Genomic DNA, 22087 nt, shown 5'->3' on the forward strand with positions numbered 1-22087 from the left:
GTTCCAGCATTAAATGTATTAAGACTAATATTATTTTTGGAGTCTTGACAACATGAGTTAATTAATTTAATCAACAGCCAAAGTAATCTACTTTTAGTTTGGTCTTATTTTTTTTTAATTCCAATTTCAATTATTTTGTTGGTAAAATTGGAAAATAAAATGGTTACATATGAAACATTTGGAGTTTGAATACATTTGGATAATAAGATTTAGAAATAAAAATGAAAACAAATGCATCTTTTTCTAATCTCTCTCCATTTATTTGGCTTAAAATGGGCTTCTCTTTTTAAGAGGAATCCTGTATAATTTTTTGATTACCAGTTAAGGTCTGTGGTTTAAAGTCAACAAATATCTTTAAACTCTCTTATTTTATTTTAATCACACTGTTAAGAGAGTCACCAACTGTCATTCTAAATAGTATCTAACTCATGCAATAGTCAGCTCTAGTAAAATTTCATACAGTAATAAGATTACTGTTCAGATGAACCAACTGGAGACATACACCTCATGTTAATTTATCAGTGCCAATACTCTATATATGTCAAAAGATTTAACATCTTTCTCCAATGTTTATTCACGAACAAGGTTTCTAAAATTGGTTGTAATCTATATAAAATAATTAGTAGATACTCAACTAAATGCAATCTAACATTCAAAATATAAAGGAACAAAGGGACAAATAATGCCAGAAGTAAAAGAAAGTTCAAACTAAGCTATTAGAGAAAGAAAGGAGATAAATGACTTACTGTTTGTGTTATTCTCCACCCACTTATTGATATAGTTGGCCACAGCTACATTTTGACTGAAGTCCACATGATTGACTTCTGCATTAAAATACTTTTTTATCATTTGCAAAAACTCTTCACTGATATGAAATCCATTTTGCACAAAGAGGGAATTGGCAATTTTCATCACATACTGGCTCTCTTCAGCAGTTACCATGTGAGAAAGATCATTCAAGAAGGAAAATTCCTCACCTGCAAAATGACAAAGGATAAGTTTATTAGTGGAACAAACACAGTGAAAGGTCCCGGAGAGTGGAGGAGCATGAAAATACAGCAAGGAGGATTAAGAGAACAGGCCCAAGAAAAAGCACTGGCTTCTTCCCCACACTGACATGGGGAGGAAGTTCAAGATTTGTGCTGTTTCTAGATGTTCAAATTAACTTTTGCAGTTATATTACTGATATTATTTTTATTTTTTATTGATTACCTATCTATAAAGTAGAGATATTTGGGTTGTATTCTTTCAAAGTACTTCAGTTCAGTTCAGTCACTCAGTCGTGTCCAACTCTTTGCGACCCCATGAATCACAGCACGCCAGGCCTCCCTGTCCATCACCAACTCCCGGAGTTCACTCAAACTCATGTCCACAGAGTCGGTGATGCCATCCAACCATCTCATTCTCTGTCGTCCCCTTCTCCTCCTGCCCCCAATCCTTCCCAGCATCAGAGTCTTTTCCAGTGAGTCAACTCATCGCATGAGGTGGCCAAAGTATTGGAGTTTCAGCTTTAGCATCAGTCCTTCCAATGAACACCCAGGATTGATCTCCTCTAGAATGGACTGGTTGGATCTCCCTGCAGTCCAAGGGACTCTCAAGAGTCTTCTCCAGCACCACAGTTCAAAAGCATCCATTCTTCGGCGATCAGCTTTCTTCACAGTCCAACTCTCACATCCATACATGACCACTGGAAAAACCATAGCCTTGACTCGATGGACCTTTGTTGGCAAAGTAATGTCTCTGCTTTTTAATATGCTGTCTAGGTTGGTCATAACTTTCCTTCCAAGGAGCAAGTGTCTTTTAATTTCATGGCTGCAATCAGCATCTGCAGTGATTTTGGAGCCCAAAAAAATAAAGTCTGACACTGTTTCCACTGTTTGTCCATCTATTTCCCATGAAGTGATGGGACCAGATGCCATGATCTTTGTTTTCTGACTGTTGAGCTTCAAGCCAACCTTTTCACTCTCCTCTTTCACTTTCATCAAGAGACTTTTTAGTTCTCTTCACTTTCTGCCATAAGGGTAGTGTCATCTGCATATCTGAGGTTATTGATATTTCTCCCAGCAATCTTGATTCCAGCTTGTGCTTCTTCCAGCCCAGTGTTCCTCATGATGTACTCTGCATATAAGTTAAATAAGCAGGGTGACAATATACAACCTTGACGTACTCCTTTTCCTATTTGGAACCAGTCTGTTGTTCCATGTAGTTCTAACTGTTGCTTCCTGATCTGCATACAGGTTCCTCAAGAGGCAGGTCAGGTGGTCTGGTATTTGCATCTCTTTCAGAATTTTCCACAGTTTATTGTGATCCACACAGTCAAAGGCTTTGGCATAGTCAATGAAGCAGAAATAGATGTTTTTCTGGAACTCTTAGGTTACTTTAAATTAGTCTTATAATTATCAGAAATATGAATTAATTTTTATTATATAGTTTAAAAATCAAAATATTTATTTAAATTTTACTTTCAGTAAACTTTTTAACTTTATAAATAGAAAATCCAGTCAAAATTGTATTTATTCTCAAGTTTTTAATGAGTCAATTCATATGTATATTAGAAATATTAAATAGAAATTGTACATCATAGCAAAGTGATTACAAAATACATCTTGGCTAGAAATTTTTTCCAATACAAAAGATTTTCATGATAGTATTATACAACATTCCAAAAAAATTCATAGTTGTTAGTTGAACAATGAAGATACAGTTGATTTTAAGTAAAAATTTCTGATATTTAGAGAATTTTTTCTTTAAAGCACGCCTAACAGTTGTAATTTCTCATTTATTTATGTGATAATTGATTAATTTATGCCTCTCTCTCTAAATTGGAAATGCCATCAGAGCAGGAACCATGTTTGCTTTTGTTAATCACAGTGAAGTTTATTTAAATAACAATAATAATAATAATAATGATATAATTTCCTTAGATTTACTCAGCCAGGGATACAGCTAAGAAAAAGAACTTTCTTGGGTTTCCTAATGCTTTTCTTACTCATACCATCTTAGTGAGACCACTTTCTTACCCTGTGTAAATACTGCTGCCTCAGATATAGACAAAACAATTGAGTTGAAAGCTAAAGTCAAACTATTTTGAGAAATCAAACCTAAGCACACTTACCATTTTTCAGGCTGTCATATCCCATTGAGTGACGGATTTCTTTCAGGGTAGACCCTTGGGCCCCAAGTTCCAACATTCCCATTGCAAGGGTGACACTCAATGGAGAGAAGAGAATATTTTCATCCTCCCCAGTGGCTCGAAGATGGTTATACATATTTACTGACAACTCAGCAATGGTTTCATCAGTGAAAGTGGTCCCTAAAGCCAAACTTTGCAGAACCAGCAAAGAGAAGAGTCCAAGAAAAGCCATGCTGGAATAATCTCAAGCCTGGAGAACAATAATTTACATATTAATTATTACCTCAGAGAAATGGAACCATAAAATAATAATAAAACTAATTTCTTGGAAAAGCTGTAAAGCAAACCAAAAGTTTTTAAACACATGCAGTGTTATTGTCTCTATAACAAAAGCTCATTAAGGGATTTGTTGGAAGATCCTATTAATCAATTTATAGTCAAATGAGCAAGTAATGTTTTGAGGATACTCCCAGGAACAAGATAGCCCTGGTCCCATCTTCACGAGGTTAAGTATATATAGATACATATTTAACAATGTATGGTGAGGCTAATTTATCAGTTTTCACAGCCTCATCATATATGAGGCTTCTTTGGTTGCTCGGATGGTAAAGAATCTGCCTGCAATGCAAGAGACCCAGATTTGATCTCAGGGTTGGGAAAACCTCCTGGAGAAGGAAATAGCAACCCACTCCAGTATTGCTGCCTGGAGAATTCCATGGACAGAGGAGCCTGGCTGGCTATAATCCATGGGGTCGCAGAGTCAGACATGACTGAGCGACTACCACTTTCATCATATATTTTTTGGTCATGACTTTGAAACAGTTTATTCTAGCTAACACTAAACTATGTAGGCCCAGGACAACCCAAGTGAAAACCAAAAAATATTTACAGGGTTTAAAATCAGTTACTGAAGTTAGGCATTTTCAAATGCCCCTTTACCCATTTACTACAGTTCGATGGCACAGACAGTAAAAAATCTGCCTGCAATGCAGGAGACCTGGGTTCAGTCCCTGGATTGGGAAGATCCCCTGGAGAAGGGAATGGCTACCCAGTCCAGTATTCTCGCCTGGAGAATCACCATGGATAGAGAACCCTGGAGGGCTACTGGGGCTCTACTCCCCCTGGCAGTCCATGGGGTCACAAAGAATCAGACATGACTGAGCGACTAACATTTTCACATGAAGTTAATGCACCAACTGGGTTACCAACTAGAGGGGAGATATCAGACACACACCTGCCAGGAGCCTCAGTTTACTCAGCCCAAGGTGCTGAACCCATAGGAAGTGGTAAACCTGAGAAAAAGCAGATTTGGCAGATCCTGTGTGGTTTTCCTTAGACATCAGTTCCTAGAAGGCTGCTGTCCTTGGTGCCCACCTCTGTGCAGGGAGGAGCCTCGCTCCAGCAACACTATCCTTTCATACTCAAGCTTACAGGACTATTTCAGCTTACACCAGGAAACTAGTGATTCTATTTAAATAACTATTCAAACTATCAAGCTCATCTGGTCCTTGAGCCATTTTCTCTTGGGAAGGGAAAGCAGTGTCAGCTCCCAGATAGCTTAGAATGATATTCCTGACTCTTGGCAACTAGTGTTCCACATGCCCTGTCTCCCCACAAGAGCCTGACTGGCACACACTGGAAACAGGATTCCCTCTCTCTTCGTATTCTGACACTTTGCCTGTCACTGTAGGCACCGGAAAGCTAAACTACCTATTCAAACAATTAAGTAGCTTACTTGTTCTTGATATTTTTTAAAAAAACAAACTATCATTAAAACAACAAGTAAAGTGGTAGTGAGAAAACACATCTGGAAAATTGTATTTTAATTAGTATGACACAAAACAAATCCCCATTACTCAGCTAACAGAGTGAACACACATTTAATCTAAGAGCAGCATGCTTCCTACAGGTTTTTGAGTCAGAATGCCTTAACCAGTCCTGTAATATTTCTGATCAATTTCAGAGAACTTTGCCTAGTCATTTTGCAAATCCTTCACATTAAGTTTCAGGCATCAGTTTTTTGTCTGAGAAGTTCCAAACTTCCCCATCCCCACACCCATTCCCACACACACTTTGTGTGTGTGGTTGTGTGCGCGCGCGCTTAGTCGTGTCTGACTCTTTGTGACCCCAAGGACTGCAGCCCACCAGGCTCCTCTGTCCATGGAATTCTCCAGGCAAGAATACTGGAGTGGGTTGCCATGCCCTCCTCCAGGGGATCTTCCCAACCCAGGGATCAGATCCCGGGTATCCCTCATTGCAGTCAGATTCTTTACCATCTGAGCCACCAGGGAATCTCATGAATACTGGAGTGGGTAGCCTATCCCTTCTCCAGGGGATCTTCCTGACGCAGGAACTAAACCGGAGTCTTCTGCATTGCAGACAGATTTTTTACCAGCTGAGCTACCAGGGAAGCCCAAACACTTTGGAGAAAGGTTTGAATAATTCTCTCTTGTTTAGGAAGATAATGTTCAGCCCATATGTAAATATGAACTCTCACAACCCATGCAGTGAGGAGGCTGAGAATGACTACTGGTGGGAGATGAAGCGCATGGCTGCAGAACAGAGTCTGTCGTGGAAACAGCATCCAGACAGAAGCCAGATGCCAGGGCACAGCTGCCCCGCTGGTCCATAGACTTCGGCCACCATAGAGGATGCTGTGGCATTCTCTTTTCCTCTGTCCTTTCCAGGGAAAATCAAAGTAGAAGATATGAGTTTTCTCTCTAGTTTCAGATGAAGAAATTTAGCACATACTCTCTTAAGCTGAAAGAGGACTTAAAACATATCTGGTATTTGATACTTAAGATGTAATGGTATTTAGGGGAAGCCTGAAATCCAAATGGGTTTCAAAAGCCCATGCTCTTCATCATGACACCGTACTACTATCTGATGTGCCAGCTTCACTCTACCCAGCAAAGACACATTGTTTTCATTTAATGTTATCTAGTACAAGACCAAGAAATTAAAGTCACTATATGATAGTAGTATCTGTCATTCAATAACACAACTATTGGGAAACGACTGTATTTAACATGAGTGTTATATTTTAAGCTAATAAAAAGCCTTCATTCATATAAAAGCAAAACCTATTACCAACCAATAAATATGTCAGGAAATATGGCCAAACCTACTGCATTTGTAGACATTTTTGTTTACTAATGTATATGAATGTGTGTGTGTTGGTTGCTCAGTCATGTCCCAATTCTTTGGGACCCCACAGACTGTAGCCCACCAGGCTCCTCTGTCCGTGGAATTCTTCAGGCAAGAATACTGGAGTAGATAGACATTCCCTTCTCCAGGACTAATGTATGTACCATGAGATAATAATAATAGCTGACACGTGACATATGGCTTATGACAAGTCACATGCATTCTGTATCTTGGTTTCCTCATTCATTACATGAAGATATCAACCCCTACTCTGCACACTTATTAAAGAAAGAAATGAGACAGTGTGTATGTTTGAAGCACTCATTTTATGCTAAAAGTTATACTAGTAAAGGACACTAGAAAATTATTAGAAAATATGTTTCCTAGGGACGGGGGAGCCTGGTTGGCTGCCATCTATGGGGTCGCACGGAGTCGGACATGACTGAAGCAACTTAGCAGCAGCAGCAGCAGGCTTGTATAATTGCTAAGTCAAGCAAGAGATTGTAGAGACAAAATGAGCATTTTATCACTAGTGCTAGCCCACTGAATGCAGCACCATTACCCAGTCATTCAGCCAAGACTGACAGAGGTATTAGGAAGATACCAAAATTTATAAGAACCGGCTCTTGTCTTCAAGGAACTCACATCATTGTGCAACACTGCACGATCTCGTACAGTGCTTCTTATCTTTTTAAGAAAAGAGATACTTTTAAGAATCAGGTGAAGGGTAAGTCATCTCCTCAAGAAATGCATGCATGGGGAACAGAACATTATATTCACTGGCCAGGGTATTTGCTGGCCTTGTGTGAGGAATCCCTGATTTACAGCAGATGGTCCATTGCAGAAAGAAGTGTTTGATGGACCCACAGCTCAGCAACATTGCCTTACTGGGGGAAAGAAATGTCCAAACCTATCATGTCCCTTCAAGCTTCTAGAGGATTCCTGGAAAGACCAGCCATATGTTTGTGAGACAAGGCTCTTCCCAGGGGAGTGAGCAGCAGGACACTGATTTACATGTTCTGCTAGAGAATTAGAAATTCTAATAAATTAGAAATTCTCTAGCAGAAGCAAGTGATATCAGGAAACTCCTTAATAAAGATTTAACAAACTCTCCTCTGGAAACAGACATCTGATCTATAGTTAAGTGATTTTTCCTTTTTTTGAAGGCAAGATCATGTGCAAGCAAAATGAACTCTGCTAGCTTGATCCAGCTATTGTGATCCCCGCTACTCTACCCTTGGTCCCTGGTCACCTTCACCTCTGCTGCTTCTGACTCCTCCTGAGTGTTTGTTTGTTGTTGTTTTTTCCTCCAGAGGAAAGGGGAAGATTTCCTTTCCCCTTTTATCAAGTAGGTATACTCTCTGGATCTGTTCATGACCTTCTCCCATGTAATGCTATTCTTGTTCCTGCTGGTGAAAGTCTCTCAAGACAAAAAAGTACTTTAACTATTGTTCCTATTCATATTATTCCCAAATAAGTAAAATTCTAGCTCTGGCTTTATTTTTATCTTCATTTCCAATGTGCATTGCAAATCATTATTGGGATATTTAGTCTTTGACTCTTTGTCAGTATTTCAAATTCAAGGTGGCTCAAATAGGAATCTTTGTCTTATCAATCAAATCCACCCTTTTTTACTTCCTTAAAATGTCAATGTCAAAGGTTTTGATGCTTCCCCATCTCTTTTCCCCTTATGTTCAAGGAATGGTCAACATTCATTCCATACTGCAACCCTGACACTTCTCCTAGCCATCATCCCATGATCATTCCCCTGACCATGGTGGCAGTTCTTCCTTTTAATGCATTCTTAAGGACTCCACCAAGAACCCTCAGCCATTCTCTGAATCCCAGGCTACAGTACTCCTCCTTCCAACAACTGCATATCCTCCTGATGAAATGTCTAGATGTGCTGTTACAAACAGGTATTCCTATATTTATAAAACCTTGGGATCACCCTCATGCCCGGAGACTAAATCCCCAGATCTTTAGTCTTGAACATAACTCACTGCTGTGTTTATGCCAGCATTTCCTTCTACCCATTACTCTCCTTCCTGGATCCTGCATTTCTAGTGCAATACATATCCCAGAATTTCCCTCTCCTGTTTCTGGCTTGTGTAGTTTTCTTTCTGGAACAACTTCAACCTGGTTCCATATGTTCAAATCCTAACCACTTATCAGGGTTCCTAACCACTTCCTTTTCTTTTATGAATATCCTCCTAGTTTTTCAGTTAAAACAGCTATTTCCCCTTTCTCTGAAATCTTGTCATATTTTATCTCTACCTCTCCAACAGCATGTACCACTGCTTCTCTATTACAGATAATTCCATACATGTATTCTCTCTTCTCCGAGGCTTTTTGAAGGCACAATAGAAGTACATTCATCTTTTATATCTTAGGATAATCAGAATAAGCACCTAATGCATTCCACATATTCAATTCAGTTCAGTTCAGTCGCTCAGTCGTGTCCGACTGTCCGCGACCCCATGGTGCCCAATAAATATCTGTGGAATGAATATAGCATGAGATATAAAGGCACACACAGCTGCATTAGAAGGAATAGCAAGAGTAGCTGCTGCTTCTACATTCTTGAGGCTAATTTAATTTGAGCCCACAGGTAGCAGCTCATTTCCATTTTTTTACTCCCTTTGATAAAGTGTTTCCTTATTGAGTCTGAGACTGTCTTCCCAGCCTGACAAAGTGGCACTGTCACCAATGCTGGCGTAATGCAATGGCTGGACACTGGATGCATTAAAAAACAAGTATACCACCTTGAAAAATCGCAAAAGGTGATACCCAAACGTTACTGTGTTAACATTTGTCTACAAAATGCCAGGGTCCCACCATTAATCATAACAATCCATGCATTCTAAAATGTATTACTCTTACACGGAACATCACTTTGTAAATTATTTTCAAGCTACTGAATAAAATACTTCGTAAAAACAAGGGGTTACAGTACCAGACTAATAGCGGACTGTGTTGTGGTGCTAGGAAAGGCAAAGGCAGCTAAGCCTTGGATAAACTATGTTAATTCTTGCATTTCTTCTTCTATTGCTATTGGTTGGGTAGGTTGTGGACACATGCATGAGTATCTTGCTTCAGAAAACACTTCACTGAAACAGGTTAGAGAACTAAATCATTTTATAATTGAGGTATGAGGAATCACAGAACCCAAAGCTAGAACAATTTAAAAAAAGATAGTAGTCTTATTTATAGAGAGGTTGATTATTCATAAATATATAACATTTCTTTTTTGATAACCCAATTATTTGAAATTTTTAAAAAGTGGTTTCATATTTTGAGTTGAAAAAGCAAGGGAGGTGTTCTTTAGAAGGTGAGATAAATAGCTGAAGAAGGTCCTTTCTCCAGCAAGAAACAGCCATGGGACTTAACTAGGGAGAAATGTCTACTGCAAAGAATACCTGACACTATCACAATATTTTTTTTGTTAATCAGCTATATCCTAGTACAAAATAAAGTTTTTTTTTTTAAAAAAAGAACACTGTCTTGAAGCCTTCTGGCCTATTAATTCTCAGATTTTTGCGTGTAAATTTTTTTAATTGAGGGAACTAAATTTAGGTTTGCTAAATTTTTACTTTACCAAGCACATATACTGGGATGGGGGCAAAAAAAAAAAAAAATCACAACAATAATGCTTCTTAAAATCAAATAAAAGAGCAAACATTTCCAAATGAAAATAAGACAGTCACTTATAGTGTATATATACTTAAATTCATGAAGGTTTTTTTCCCCCATGAGAAGGCACTGAATGGTTGGAAACTACTACTCTAATTTTGGTTAGTTCTAGCTCACTTGATGAAATTTGGAACAAGAAAGTTGACATTTCTAGATCTGTGTTTCCTGATTAAGAGACAGGTTTAACCTAGATCAGCAGAAATGAAACTGGGAAATTTTTCAAAAAAAAAAAAAAGAGTCATTACCTTGTAAAACAATATGCATTTAAGTGAGAAGGCAATGGCAAGCCACTCCAGTACTCTTGCCTAGAAAATCACATGGACAGAGGAGCCTGGTGGGCTGCAGTCCATGGGGTCGCTACTAGTTGGACACGACTGAGCAACTTCACTTTCACTTTTCACTTTCACATGTTAGAGAAGGAAATGGCAGCCCACTCCAGTGTTCTTGCCTGGAGAATCCCAGCCTGGTCAGCTGCCGTCTATGGGGTCACACAGAGTCAGACACGACTGAAGCGACTTAGCAGCAGCAGCAGCAACCTATAATTTAGCAAGCTTCATCAACTATAACATGCACAGTGTCCCTTCTTATCCCCAATTTTAACTTTTCTGAAATTGGAATGATTCTTTTAATCAATGTTCAATGAAACCAGCTGGTCCTCAGACAGAGAGGCAAGTTGCCATCACGTGTATAAGCATCATAGCCTGGAAAATGTGAACTTTAGGCTATTTGTTTACCCTTGCTCTCTAAGCCGACTTATTTCCACTGATGTTGGCTCCCATAATTAAATTCTTGCTTCAAGTTGGATCTAGAATTGCCCTCAAAAGGGCTATAGTATGATGGCAGTACTAGAAAGAAAGAGGACCATACACACGGAAGAGAATAAAAAGAAGAATGTAAACTACTATAAGTGATGCAAGCATTCATTACTGGAGAAATGAACTAACTGATTTTCTTGTAAAACAACAACCAAGTTTTTTTTTTTTTTTTTTAACAGAGCACTCAACAATAGAAGACACATACAAAGAGTTAATTTGTGCTAGTAGATGAATCTTTTATCCCTGGGATATATACAAAGAATTGTCTGTTGGATGTCAAGCAGTACAAATAAAGGCAGAAAAATTCGCCAAATCTCTCAGGATAAACCATAGTGTTATCAAAGCAACAAAAATGAATTACCTATTCATGCTTTGTGAAGGACTACTGAAGTGAAGTAGCTCAGTCGTGTCTGACTCTTTGCAATCCTATGAACTGTAGTCTGCCAGGCTCCTCTGTTCTTGGGATTTTCCAGGCAAGAAACTGGAGTGGGTTGCCATTTCCTTCTCCAGGGGACCTTCCTGACTCAGAGATTGTACCTGGGTCTCCCGCACTACAGGAAGACTCTTTCCTGTCTGAGCCACCAGAGAAGCCTAAGGACTACTGCTCAGGTGCTAAACTGTCAAAATCATCCTGATAACTTTCAAAAATAGCTATATACTTATGTTGAGGGTAGGGGTATGGTGACGGACTAATCAAATCATCAAACAGAAATGTAGAGAATACATCACTATTCCTTGAAATGTCTTAAGGTTACATTTCAATCACAAAAGCACTATAAGTTTTTGATCAGAAAATGCATTATATAAAGTATCATGTCATATGCATGATAAATAATGGCCCAGTGTTAATTCAGAAGGATGACAAGAAGCCTTAGATTTAAACTCTGGTTATTAAGGGAATAATATGCTATGGAATGAATAAATATATTTCATTGTATCATTTTTAAAAAGATGTGTACACCTTTTTCCTTTTTAAATATCCCTTCTAAAAAACAGGTGTTATTAAATTGAGATGTGTATTAAAACCAAGAGGTCAGAAGCAAGGAAATAAGAGAATCAAAGAAGTTTAATTTTGTAATTGCAACATCTATGAAATTATGATATCAATGATTTCATCTTTTTCTTTCTTTTGCTTCTCCCTTCAGCTATTCAGCCCACTGGGACCCTTTTCGATAGTCTCTTAACTTAGATTTTTCTGTATGATAGATATTTATGTTCTGTTTCCTGTTCTGTTGAATCAAGCAAAAAAAAAAAAAAAAAAAGCCCATCAACTATCTCTCCAACAAGGGGGAAATGGTCAGGCAAATCAAAGGACCAGAGCTAGGGAGAGAGAAAACCTATAGAGATTTAATTTATCATAAAAAATTATAAAAGGCCTGGAAGTGGACCAGGACGATTACTGGGTGTCTTCAGTGAAAAATCATGCATTATCTAGAACATACCCTCCCAAGTTATCTAACTGTGGGTTTGGGCCATTCATTGTCTTTGAACAATTTTACAGCTCTCTAAATTACAGAGAATTGATAGTGATGCAAATGATTCTTGTCTATAAAAATGCACAGTGTACATGGACGGTTAGAATGAAATTGCTTATTATCCTGTGGTGGTGACCAGTTTTGCATCTATTAAGCAAATACATTTCAGTAGTCCTGATAGACTTATGTATTCATTTGCTACCTGGATTCTCTCATGAATTGTTTGTAACATGTTACTGGATCTTTTACTAATTAATGAGCTAAATAAAATCTTTGACATTTGTTAATTTTATATTTGTATGAAAATCAAGATTATAACCTTTTTAAAAGGTAATTTTTCTTTATTTTTTAAAATCTTTAAAGTTAGAATTTTTTTCTTCCAAAAAATGTTTATTTTCATGGGATACCACAATAAGCAGAATAGGAAAGAACTGTGATATTAGCCTTTACTTAATCACTGACTATTCCTTAATTATTGGTTGAATTAGTATTGTACCAGTGGTATCCCAAAGTGATTTCATAGAACTCTGTGGTTTCGAATTACTGATTATTTAGCAGTGAGCACTGAGTTGCTCTCCTATAGTTTTAAAGTTCTTGAGTATTTTGCATGCATCCCAGATGAAGGTTAGGCCTGGAAGAGACAATGGAGGTCTGGTCATTTAGGGACTAACTAGTTCGGGTAATGCTGAGAAATAAATAAAGGTACCAAAACTTACCAGAATTTATAAAGTGCTTTGGTATATATTAATATAATTAATATACAATCCTCAGGCTAATTGGAATAGAGACTAATTGAGATGAATAGAGACTGAAAGATTGACTTTCTCTGGCAGCACCTAAGGCTTCCAAGGAGCTTTTGGGTTTTCTCAGTAATCTCCCTGGGCACAATATCATCTATCTAGTGAGAAGCAGGGGCCATAAACTTTCAAGAATAGTTCACAACAAAGATAACCTCTTGGGAAATTGTTTTGACTCAGTAAATAAGTTCTGAATAAATAAATCTCTGGCCAAAACTTTCCCTACTAAAATATTGTTTACTCTGTATCCTTCAAAAAGTTAGGAAAATGTGGTCCAAAAGAATTCTTGGCAATGATAAAAATATTACCTATGTGTCCTTGTCCAATAAGATAGCCATTTGACACTTGTAATTATTGGGTTCTTGTACCAGTCCATTCTAAAGGAGATCAGTCCTGGGTGTTCATTGGAAGGACTGATGCTAAAGCTGAAACTCCAATACTTTGGCCACCTCATGCGAAGAGTTGACTCATTGGAAAAGACTCTGATGCTGGGAGGGACTGGGGGCAGGAGGAGAAGGGGACGACAGAGAATGAGATGGTAGGATGGCATCACTGACTTGATGGACATGGGTTTGAGTGAACTCTGGGAGTTAGTGATGGACAGGGAGGCCTGGCTTGCTGCGGTTCATGGGGTCGTAAAGTGTCGGACACGACTGAGCAACTGAACTGAACTGAATGTGGTTAGTGCAACTGAGGAATAAGAATTTTAACTTAATTTTATTTTAATTGATTTAAATAGTTACATGTAGCAAGTAGTTAATGAAGGACAGGGAAGCCTGGCGTGCTGCAGTCCAGGGGGGTGTAAAAAGACAGACACATATTTGAGCAACTGAACAACAACAAGTGATTACCATATTTGAAAGTGCAGAGCGAGAAGTAGGCGAAACACATTTACTCTTCATAACCTGACCATGAAACAAGTGTTTGAAACAAAAACAGAAAAATCAGCACGGACCTCACAAAACATGTTTCTTTAAAAATATACTCCCTTTCTTCAGGAGATATTAACTCATAAGTAGGCTCCATTTGGAATTCCAAAAACGTTTGGTTAATGCTGGTGATTACTGAGGAAAACAAAGTCAGTATCAACAAAAACTGGTGAGTTGGCAGGTGCTTAGTCCTCCTAGAAATATGATTTAGGTTTTCCATAAAATGGTAATGAATAATTCTGTTTGGCACAATTGGGAGAGACTTTGTACTTGCCAACAAACAACTTCCTCTGGAATACTGTCAGGAAAGCTAAACAAGTGATACGCAAGCCCCACAGCAAAATTCAGTGAATAGTTTCAGAGAGATAGGTTAAAAAGTCATCATCAATCATGGTCATACGTGGCCCAAGGCCATTTTGGAGCTAAGCCAGACATTAACGATCTTAGCTTACCCATTAATGTTTTAAGAAATCCCTGTGCTTGCTCTCACTTTCTTCCCTAGCCCGAAGGTTTAGCTGTTTACAAGACTGTAGAACATTTCTGCCAGAAACACTTTGCCCAGACCCTCATGTTATAGATGAGGAAACAAAGTCATTTGTACTGAACATCTTGTACACAAACGATATTTAATGAGCTACTATAGACACTTAAAGAAAAAGCCAAAACTTCCAATGTGAATACTGAATTTCATTCACTCATTCAATACCTGTCCTTGACAGCTACATGTCACACCCTACACTAGTTACTAGGGATGCAGATGAGAACAGAGAGACACAGGAGAGGCCTTTGTGGTTATTTTCCTTCTTGTGTTACTTCTACATTGTTTAAAGAGATATTCAGGTCTTTTCAGATTTCAGGGGTTTTTTATTTTCAATAAAAAATATTGGATTTTCTATTTTTTCAATATTAAAATATTCCTTGTGTAATAATGTTTTTTTAAAGTTGATTATGTCTCTAGAAATCTAAAGAATACCCAGGTGTAAGGTTGCTTCTCAATTATTTGCCAGTGGAAGGAGTAGAAGAAGTAGGAGTAACCTCATCGCGCGATCTTTCACTAACACTTAAGTACACTCTGAAAGGCTGAGAAATGAGGTAAAATATCTAGAGAAGTTTTACAGTGTGCCAACCTAAAAAAAAAAACTTTTTTACAGAAAGATTTTCAGAACATTCAAATCCAGTTTTAAACTTGTCTTGATAATGTACAGTCAGAAGCGTAAATACAATTTTGTAACGTGATGAAATAGGAAAAGGAGTACGTCAAGGCTGTATATTGTCACCCTGCTTATTTAATTTATATGCAGAGTATATCATGAGAAATGCTGGGATGGAGGAAGTACAACCTGGAATCAAGATTTCCAGGAGAAATATCAATAACCTCAGATATGCAGATGACACCACCCTTATGGCAGAAAGTGAAGAAGAACTAAAGAGCCTCTTGATGAAAGTGAAAGAGGAGAGTGAAAAAGTTGGCTTAAAGATCAACATTCAGAAAACTAAGATCATGGCATCTGGTCCCATCACTTCATGGGAAATAGATGGGGAAACAGTGGACACAGTGGCTGACTATTTTTCTGGGCTCCAAAATCACTGCAGATGGTGATTGCAGCCATGAAATTAAAAGACGCTTACTCCTTGGAAGGAAAGTTATAACCAACCTAGACAGCATATTAAAAAAGCAGAGACATTACTTTGCCAACAAAGGTCTGCCTAGTCAAAGCTATGGTTTTTCCAGTGGTCATGTATGGATGTGAGAGTTAGACTCTAAAGAAAGCTGAGTGCTGAAGAATTAATGCTTTTGAACTGTGGTGTTGGAGAAGACTCTTGAGAGTCCCTTGGACTGCAAGGAGATCCAACCAGTCCATCCTAAAGGAGATTAGTCCTGGGTGTTCATTGGAAGGACTGATGTTGAAGCTGAAACTACAATACTCTGGCCACCTCATGCGAAGAACTGACTCATTGGAAAAGACCCTGATGCTGGGAAAGATTGAGGGCAGGAGGAGAAGGGGACGGCAGAGGATGAGATGGTTGGATGGCATCACCGACTTGACAGACATGGGTTTGGGTGAACTCCAGGAGTTGGTGATGGACAGGAAGACCTGGCGTGCTACGGTTCATGGGGTCGCAAGGAGTCGGACATGACTGAGCAACTGAACTGAACTGATCTTCTAACAGAGAACAGTAGTGGTTAGGGCTCTTGACCAGATACACAGAAGAATCTCAGATATTCAGTATATTTGCATGTTTTTAAAATTATATTTGGGTTATAATTACAGTGTTTCCAACTCCCCTTTCTCCCTTCCTTCTTCCTTTCCTTCATTCCCTCCCTCCTCTCTCTTTTCCTTTTTTCTTTTTTTGATTCTCTGTCTCTCCCCATGATAATGCAGCCCTACGGTTATTGTTAATTTGCTCCCCTAACTTTACCCTCTCACCTTATTTTAAAAGATCATGGGTGAGGTTTGGGGACATCTAAACAATCCTGGAGAAGGTCACGGCAACCCACTCTAGTATTCTTGCCTGGAGAATCCCATGGACAGAGGAGCCTGGCGGGCTACAGTCCATGCTGTTGCAGAGTCGGACACGGCTAAAGTGACTTAGCACTTAGCAAACTATCCTGAAGTGAAATGCATAGGTTCTTTTTGCCTCAGGGTCTGTTAAGGCCAAACAAGTCTACTTCTTTATCCTGGCTAATAATTATAATATTCCCAAGATCAGCTTGCCCTTTTGGTAATATGGTTTAGGCTCATGGAATTCTGACACCAAGGTGAATAAGGCAAGATGTTAATATATTAGATCAAGTCTTGTGGAATTGCCATTTTTATAAGTGAAAGTGGTTAGGTATCAGCAACTTCATATGCTTCCAACTACACTTTACTGACCATCTATTGTGTCCCAGGCCAAATATTAAAACATTAATAGATTGTTTTGTTACTTAGTATTTCATACAGTTGTTTCACTGTTTTGAGAGGTCACAATATCTCGTATTTTTAATATGCATCCTAGTTAAGAAATCTGGGCAAACAGTTATTATGATTTCCTCTTAGAATTCTTTTCTGTTTATCTTTTGCTGGAAATGCTAGAAACTGACAGAAAGAACTCTCCAACCAATACAAAACACCAACCAACCTAAATTAGGTGGCTTTTTCTTTAGAAGAAAAACACAAAATCCTTGTGGCTCACACCCTCTGTACCCTGAGGAAATTGTTATATGCCTTATTTTTTTTAAAACAACAGTTGTAAAAAGTACTTTTTAAAAATTTTATTGGAGTATAGTTGATTTATCATGTTGTGTTACTTTCTGCTGTACAACAAAGTCAATCAGTTATACAGACCTATAAGGGAAAACAGATAAGGGCAGACACATACATTACTTTTTAAATGGTCTTTTGTTGGACTATAGACAGTGGGGAAAATGAAAGTGAGAAAGAACATGTCAAAAAAAATTCACTGCTTTGTTGTTTAATACTCTTAAAACTTAAAATACAAAATTTTCCTGATATTGACTAATGTTGTATTAATGCTATTTGAAAATATCCACCTGATGACTCTATTTATAAACCTGCTACACACCGTAACAGGGGATTTCTAAAAGTACTTTGGTTTCCTCTTCCTGTTCATCACTGTGAATGACTGAAAAAGCAACTTGTAATTTTTCTTGCTGAGTGTGGGCAAATAAGTGAAACGTGTATGCAGATATATGGGCTATATGAAAGCATCCTGGTTTCACTTCCTGTAATTTTCAGAACAATATTTACAATATAGTAACAGCTTTAGGAAGTGTATAGAAAGATGAATCAAGGAAATCAGCCAATGAAATGTTGCATAGGCAAAATAATAAAAATAAAAATAGAGACAGCCAGGGTACTTTTCCACAAGGCAGAGTTAAATCATTCCAAATAGGAACCAATGTGTCTTATTTTCAGAGATCTGTAGAGATTATCAATACATTTAATTCTTTTCTTTTGAATGTCTTCCAAGTTTAATAGTCTTCACTGACAGGAAATGGCCTAGCATGCTCCTTATATAGCAGCTTAAGGCTTTTCCCATCATTGTACAGTTGGAGGGATTTATCTCATGGTTCTTCCATCATGAGAAACAGCACTGACCGGCACCCTGTGACGTTGCAGCTGTCTTCCTCTGGGTTAATAATTGAAGGATCCAGAAGAGTCTGGAGAAATGAAGGCAAGGATATTGGCTTTTCATTTTGTTACCTTGTGGGCTGCCTCTTACACATCTTAAGATTTATAAAATGTTAAAGCTAGTTGTGTCAGAGAAATTTCAGAGAATATTTTTATGACTCCAAGGTATCTGCCAGAGTCTATCTTGCAGATGAGACGTCTATCAGTAAATTGGAATAAAATGAAATAGCTTTCTCAACTTAGCTTTTTAAAAATTTAGGTAATTGGCCTTGCAGAGCATGGCTGAATGGTGGGCAACCTTAGCCTCATAGATTTCACCCTGTAACAGAGCTATAGAACTACAATTTTAAATATACAGTTTTATAGGCCCATGGAGAAAAACAATGAAAGGCAGAGCTCAAGTTAAGAGAAGTGGGTGAGAGGCCACCCAAATAGAATGGGAAATACTGCCTGCTTTCTCATTTCTAGGATTGCTTGAGAGTTTACATATGGCTGCTGGGAGCCTGAAGAGGAGGGCATTGCTAATAAAACTCAAGAACACAATTAGGGATATCTCAGTTTCAAAATAAAAAGGAGAAATTTCCCCATAAAATATATCCTTTGACCTCATTTTTCTCCCCCAGGGGCTAATTAATTCATGGAATTCTAGAGCTAAAAAATAACATAATGGACCAGGCATCTGGGCATAATGTAAATTATTGCTCATCCTCATTACAAGTTGGAAGTTAAGTGAAGGTAATTCTGTTTTGTAGAATAAGAAACTGAAACCTAGTAAGTTTAAGATATTTTTACAATCTTGTAAAGTTTACTAAGGAAGAGAAAAGGTGGCTGAACTTTTCCCTGAGGGCTTCAAACCCCTTGCTAGTTTTACTGTGCTATGCCAACCATGTTGGGCAGGAATTCCCTCAACAACACTGACTCTGTGTGAATTCTGTGTGCCAAATAATGCTACAATAGGCTTTAAACATAAAGCATCTTAATTTGGATCTTAACCTGTTATATAATACATTATAATACTTAAACTTTTAAAGTAAAAATCATTAAATAGGTAAAACATTCACAGAGTACAAATTCAAAGGTATATGAAAAGGCATATAATGCAGATTCTCTTTCCCACACTCTCCTGTCCCTCAGTCAGCCAATTTCTCTTGGTGAATCAATGTTATCTTCCAGAAATATCTTATGTATATTCAGTACATATACTCCTACTTTTCCTATAGAAATAATAGCATAATATACATACTGGTTTGCAACCTCATTTTTTCATTTAGCAGTATATCTTGGAAAATATTTCTTATCCTTACATAAGGAAGTCCCTCATTTTAATTTTTTTTAACAGTGTCACAGTATTTCACTGCATGGACAAGCCATAACTTACTTAATTAGTCTCCTACCAATGGGAATTTAGATTATTGGAATCTTTTGCTATTACAAATAATGAGGCAATGAGTAATTTCAGAAATACGTCATTTCACAGGTGTGCAATTACCTCTGCAGGATAAATTCCTAGAAGTTAAATTGCTAGGTCAAAAGACACAAGTACTTGCAATTTTGATAAATGGTGCCAAGCTGCTCTCCTTAGAGGTTATATCATTATTAAAAAATCTCAGGAATACACTCAGAAAGAAATAAGGACGATATACACAAGAAAAATGGATATGTCACTGAGAAACAGATTAAAAAAAACAAAGAATATTTCATCTCCTATGTAGTATTCTTCCTAAAATAAGGACAGATGAACATGTTAAGCAACACCAACAGGGTATAATCAACAAGATCCAGATGGCAGGAACTCCACAGGACAAGTTATTGTTTCAACAAATAAAATGTAAAACTAAAGGCCAGTAAGATGCAGGGAGGCAGATGGATTTAAAAAGATTTCAGAGACATATCAACAAATTGTAATTTTTGGACTTTATCTGAATGCTGGTTGAAGCAAACAAGCTGTAAAAATCATTTATGGCACTATGAGACAATTGAGGGGAAAGGCTAGGATAAATGGAAATTGATATCTTAATTTCAATATCATAAAGCTGTAAGTTCTTCCTATATTACTCTGTACATTTAAAGCAATTTCAATAAAAATAACAACTTAAAAAAATTAGACAAGCTAATTTAAAGTTTATGTAGAAAAAATTTAGAAAGCAGGAATAGCAAGAAAAGCTCTGGGGATAAAATAGCGATCAGATACTAAAATGCACTTAAAAGTTACGATAATACTCTGGGAGAAGGTGAGGGTGGGATGATTTGAGAGAACAGTATTGAAAAATATATATTACCATACATAAAATAGGTGACCAGTGCAAGTTTGATGCATGAAGCAGGGCACTCAAAAGCAGGTGCTCTGGGACAACCCAGAGGGATGGGGTGGGGAGGGAGGTGGGCGGGGGGTTTAGAATGGGGGAACACATGTATACCCATGACTGATTCATGTCGATGTATGGCAAAAACCACCACAATATTGTAAAGTAATCAGCCTCCAATTAAAATAATTTTTTTTAAAAAAGCTACAATAATTAGAATGGTGAGAAATATAATTTAGTATATGATAAAATTTAGCATGTCAAAATCAGTGGGGTAACAGATTATTCAGTAAGTGATAACTGGTGTTAGAGGAGAATATCCAGGTATTAAAAATAAACAAGATGAGTAGTTTGTATTTTAAATCAAAATAAGTTCCAGATCAAACTTTAAGAGTGAAAACTGAAACTTGAAATTTCCAGGGAGACAGTGTGGGAATTTTAAAACATACATTCATAAGTAAAGATATATGTGTATATATATACATAAACATGTGTATATATAGGTCATATATATATGTATATACATATATATTGATATTATATACATAGGTTACAGATATTTATATTGTACTATCTTTATGAATTTACTTTATGTATATATACTATATACACACATGTATTATACACACAGTGTTGAATGGAGAAGGCCTAAGTATGACAAAGACCCAGGAGCCATTAAAGATTAATAAATTTTACTATATACATACAGATTAAAATTCTGCACAGCAGAAACCATATGGGTAAAGTCAAAACAGAAGGGATAAACTGAAAAATTAGTTTAAATTTTAAATTAAAGATAAGGGATAAGTTCTCTACACAAGGCCTCTATCAATCAATAAATCCAACAGAAATCCTACAGAAAAATAAAAGATTTTAATAGCTCTTAAACACATAGGGAAAGGTTGGGGGCGGGAGAAGAAGGGGACGACCGAGAATGAGATGCCTGGATGGCATCACCGACTCTGTGGACATGAGTTTGAGTGAACTCCGGGAGTTGATGATGGACAGGGAGGCCTGGCGTGCTGTGATTCATGGGGTCGCGGAGAGTGGGACACGACTGAGCGACTGAACTGAACTGAACTGAAACACATAAAAAGATGATTAAACTTTTCTGCAATTATGAATTATAGTAAAATTACACTGAAGTACCATTAGTTACTTATCAGACTGATAAAAGTAATATTAAGGCCTAAACTATGCAGATATAACACAATGGCCTTAAAGTCTAGGACCACTTACTACAGTTACATCTCTTATGAGGATCAGGGTATTAACGTAGTGCCCAGTTTTAGATATTCATGAGGATGCCCTTGAACCATTTCAAAAACATTAGCTTATTCTGCTCAGCAGATTCTGGAGGAACATTAATGACAAATAGACAAACTACAGTAAGTCATCTGACACAAAATACTGGGATATTTACCAGGATATATTTCCGAGTTGACTCACTGGAAAAGACTCTGATGCTGGGAAAGGTTGGGGGCGGGAGGAGAAGGGGACGACGGAGAATGAGATGTCTGGATGGCATCACCGACTCTGTGGACATGAGTTTGAGTGTACTCCGGGAGTTGGTGACGGACAGGGAGACCTGGCGTGCTGTGATTCATGGGGTCGCGGAGAGTCGGACACGACTGAGCGACTGAACTGAACTGAACTGAA

The 22087-nt window shown here is 37.7% G+C and overlaps 1 protein-coding gene across 3 annotated transcripts in view; it reads right to left on the reverse strand.

Annotated features, from left to right (window-relative positions):
- SERPINI1 (serpin family I member 1) overlaps positions 1 to 22087 on the reverse strand; it is an 81609-nt gene that overhangs the window by 27082 nt on the left and 32440 nt on the right. For all 3 annotated transcript variants that reach the window (XM_055410439.2, XM_055410448.2, XM_055410430.2), the window contains exons 2-3: positions 3116 to 3383; positions 747 to 977 (exon numbers count right to left, since the gene is read on the reverse strand). In XM_055410439.2, the coding sequence (XP_055266414.1) occupies positions 747 to 977; positions 3116 to 3365 (481 nt within the window). In that variant the 5' untranslated portion in view covers positions 3366 to 3383. The remainder of the gene's footprint in view (positions 1 to 746; positions 978 to 3115; positions 3384 to 22087) is intronic.

The sequence above is a fragment of the Moschus berezovskii genome, chromosome 1, assembly GCF_049115385.1.
Source record: "Moschus berezovskii isolate FMDL1 chromosome 1, NW_MosBer_1.0, whole genome shotgun sequence".
Taxonomy (NCBI): Eukaryota; Metazoa; Chordata; class Mammalia; order Artiodactyla; family Moschidae; genus Moschus; species Moschus berezovskii.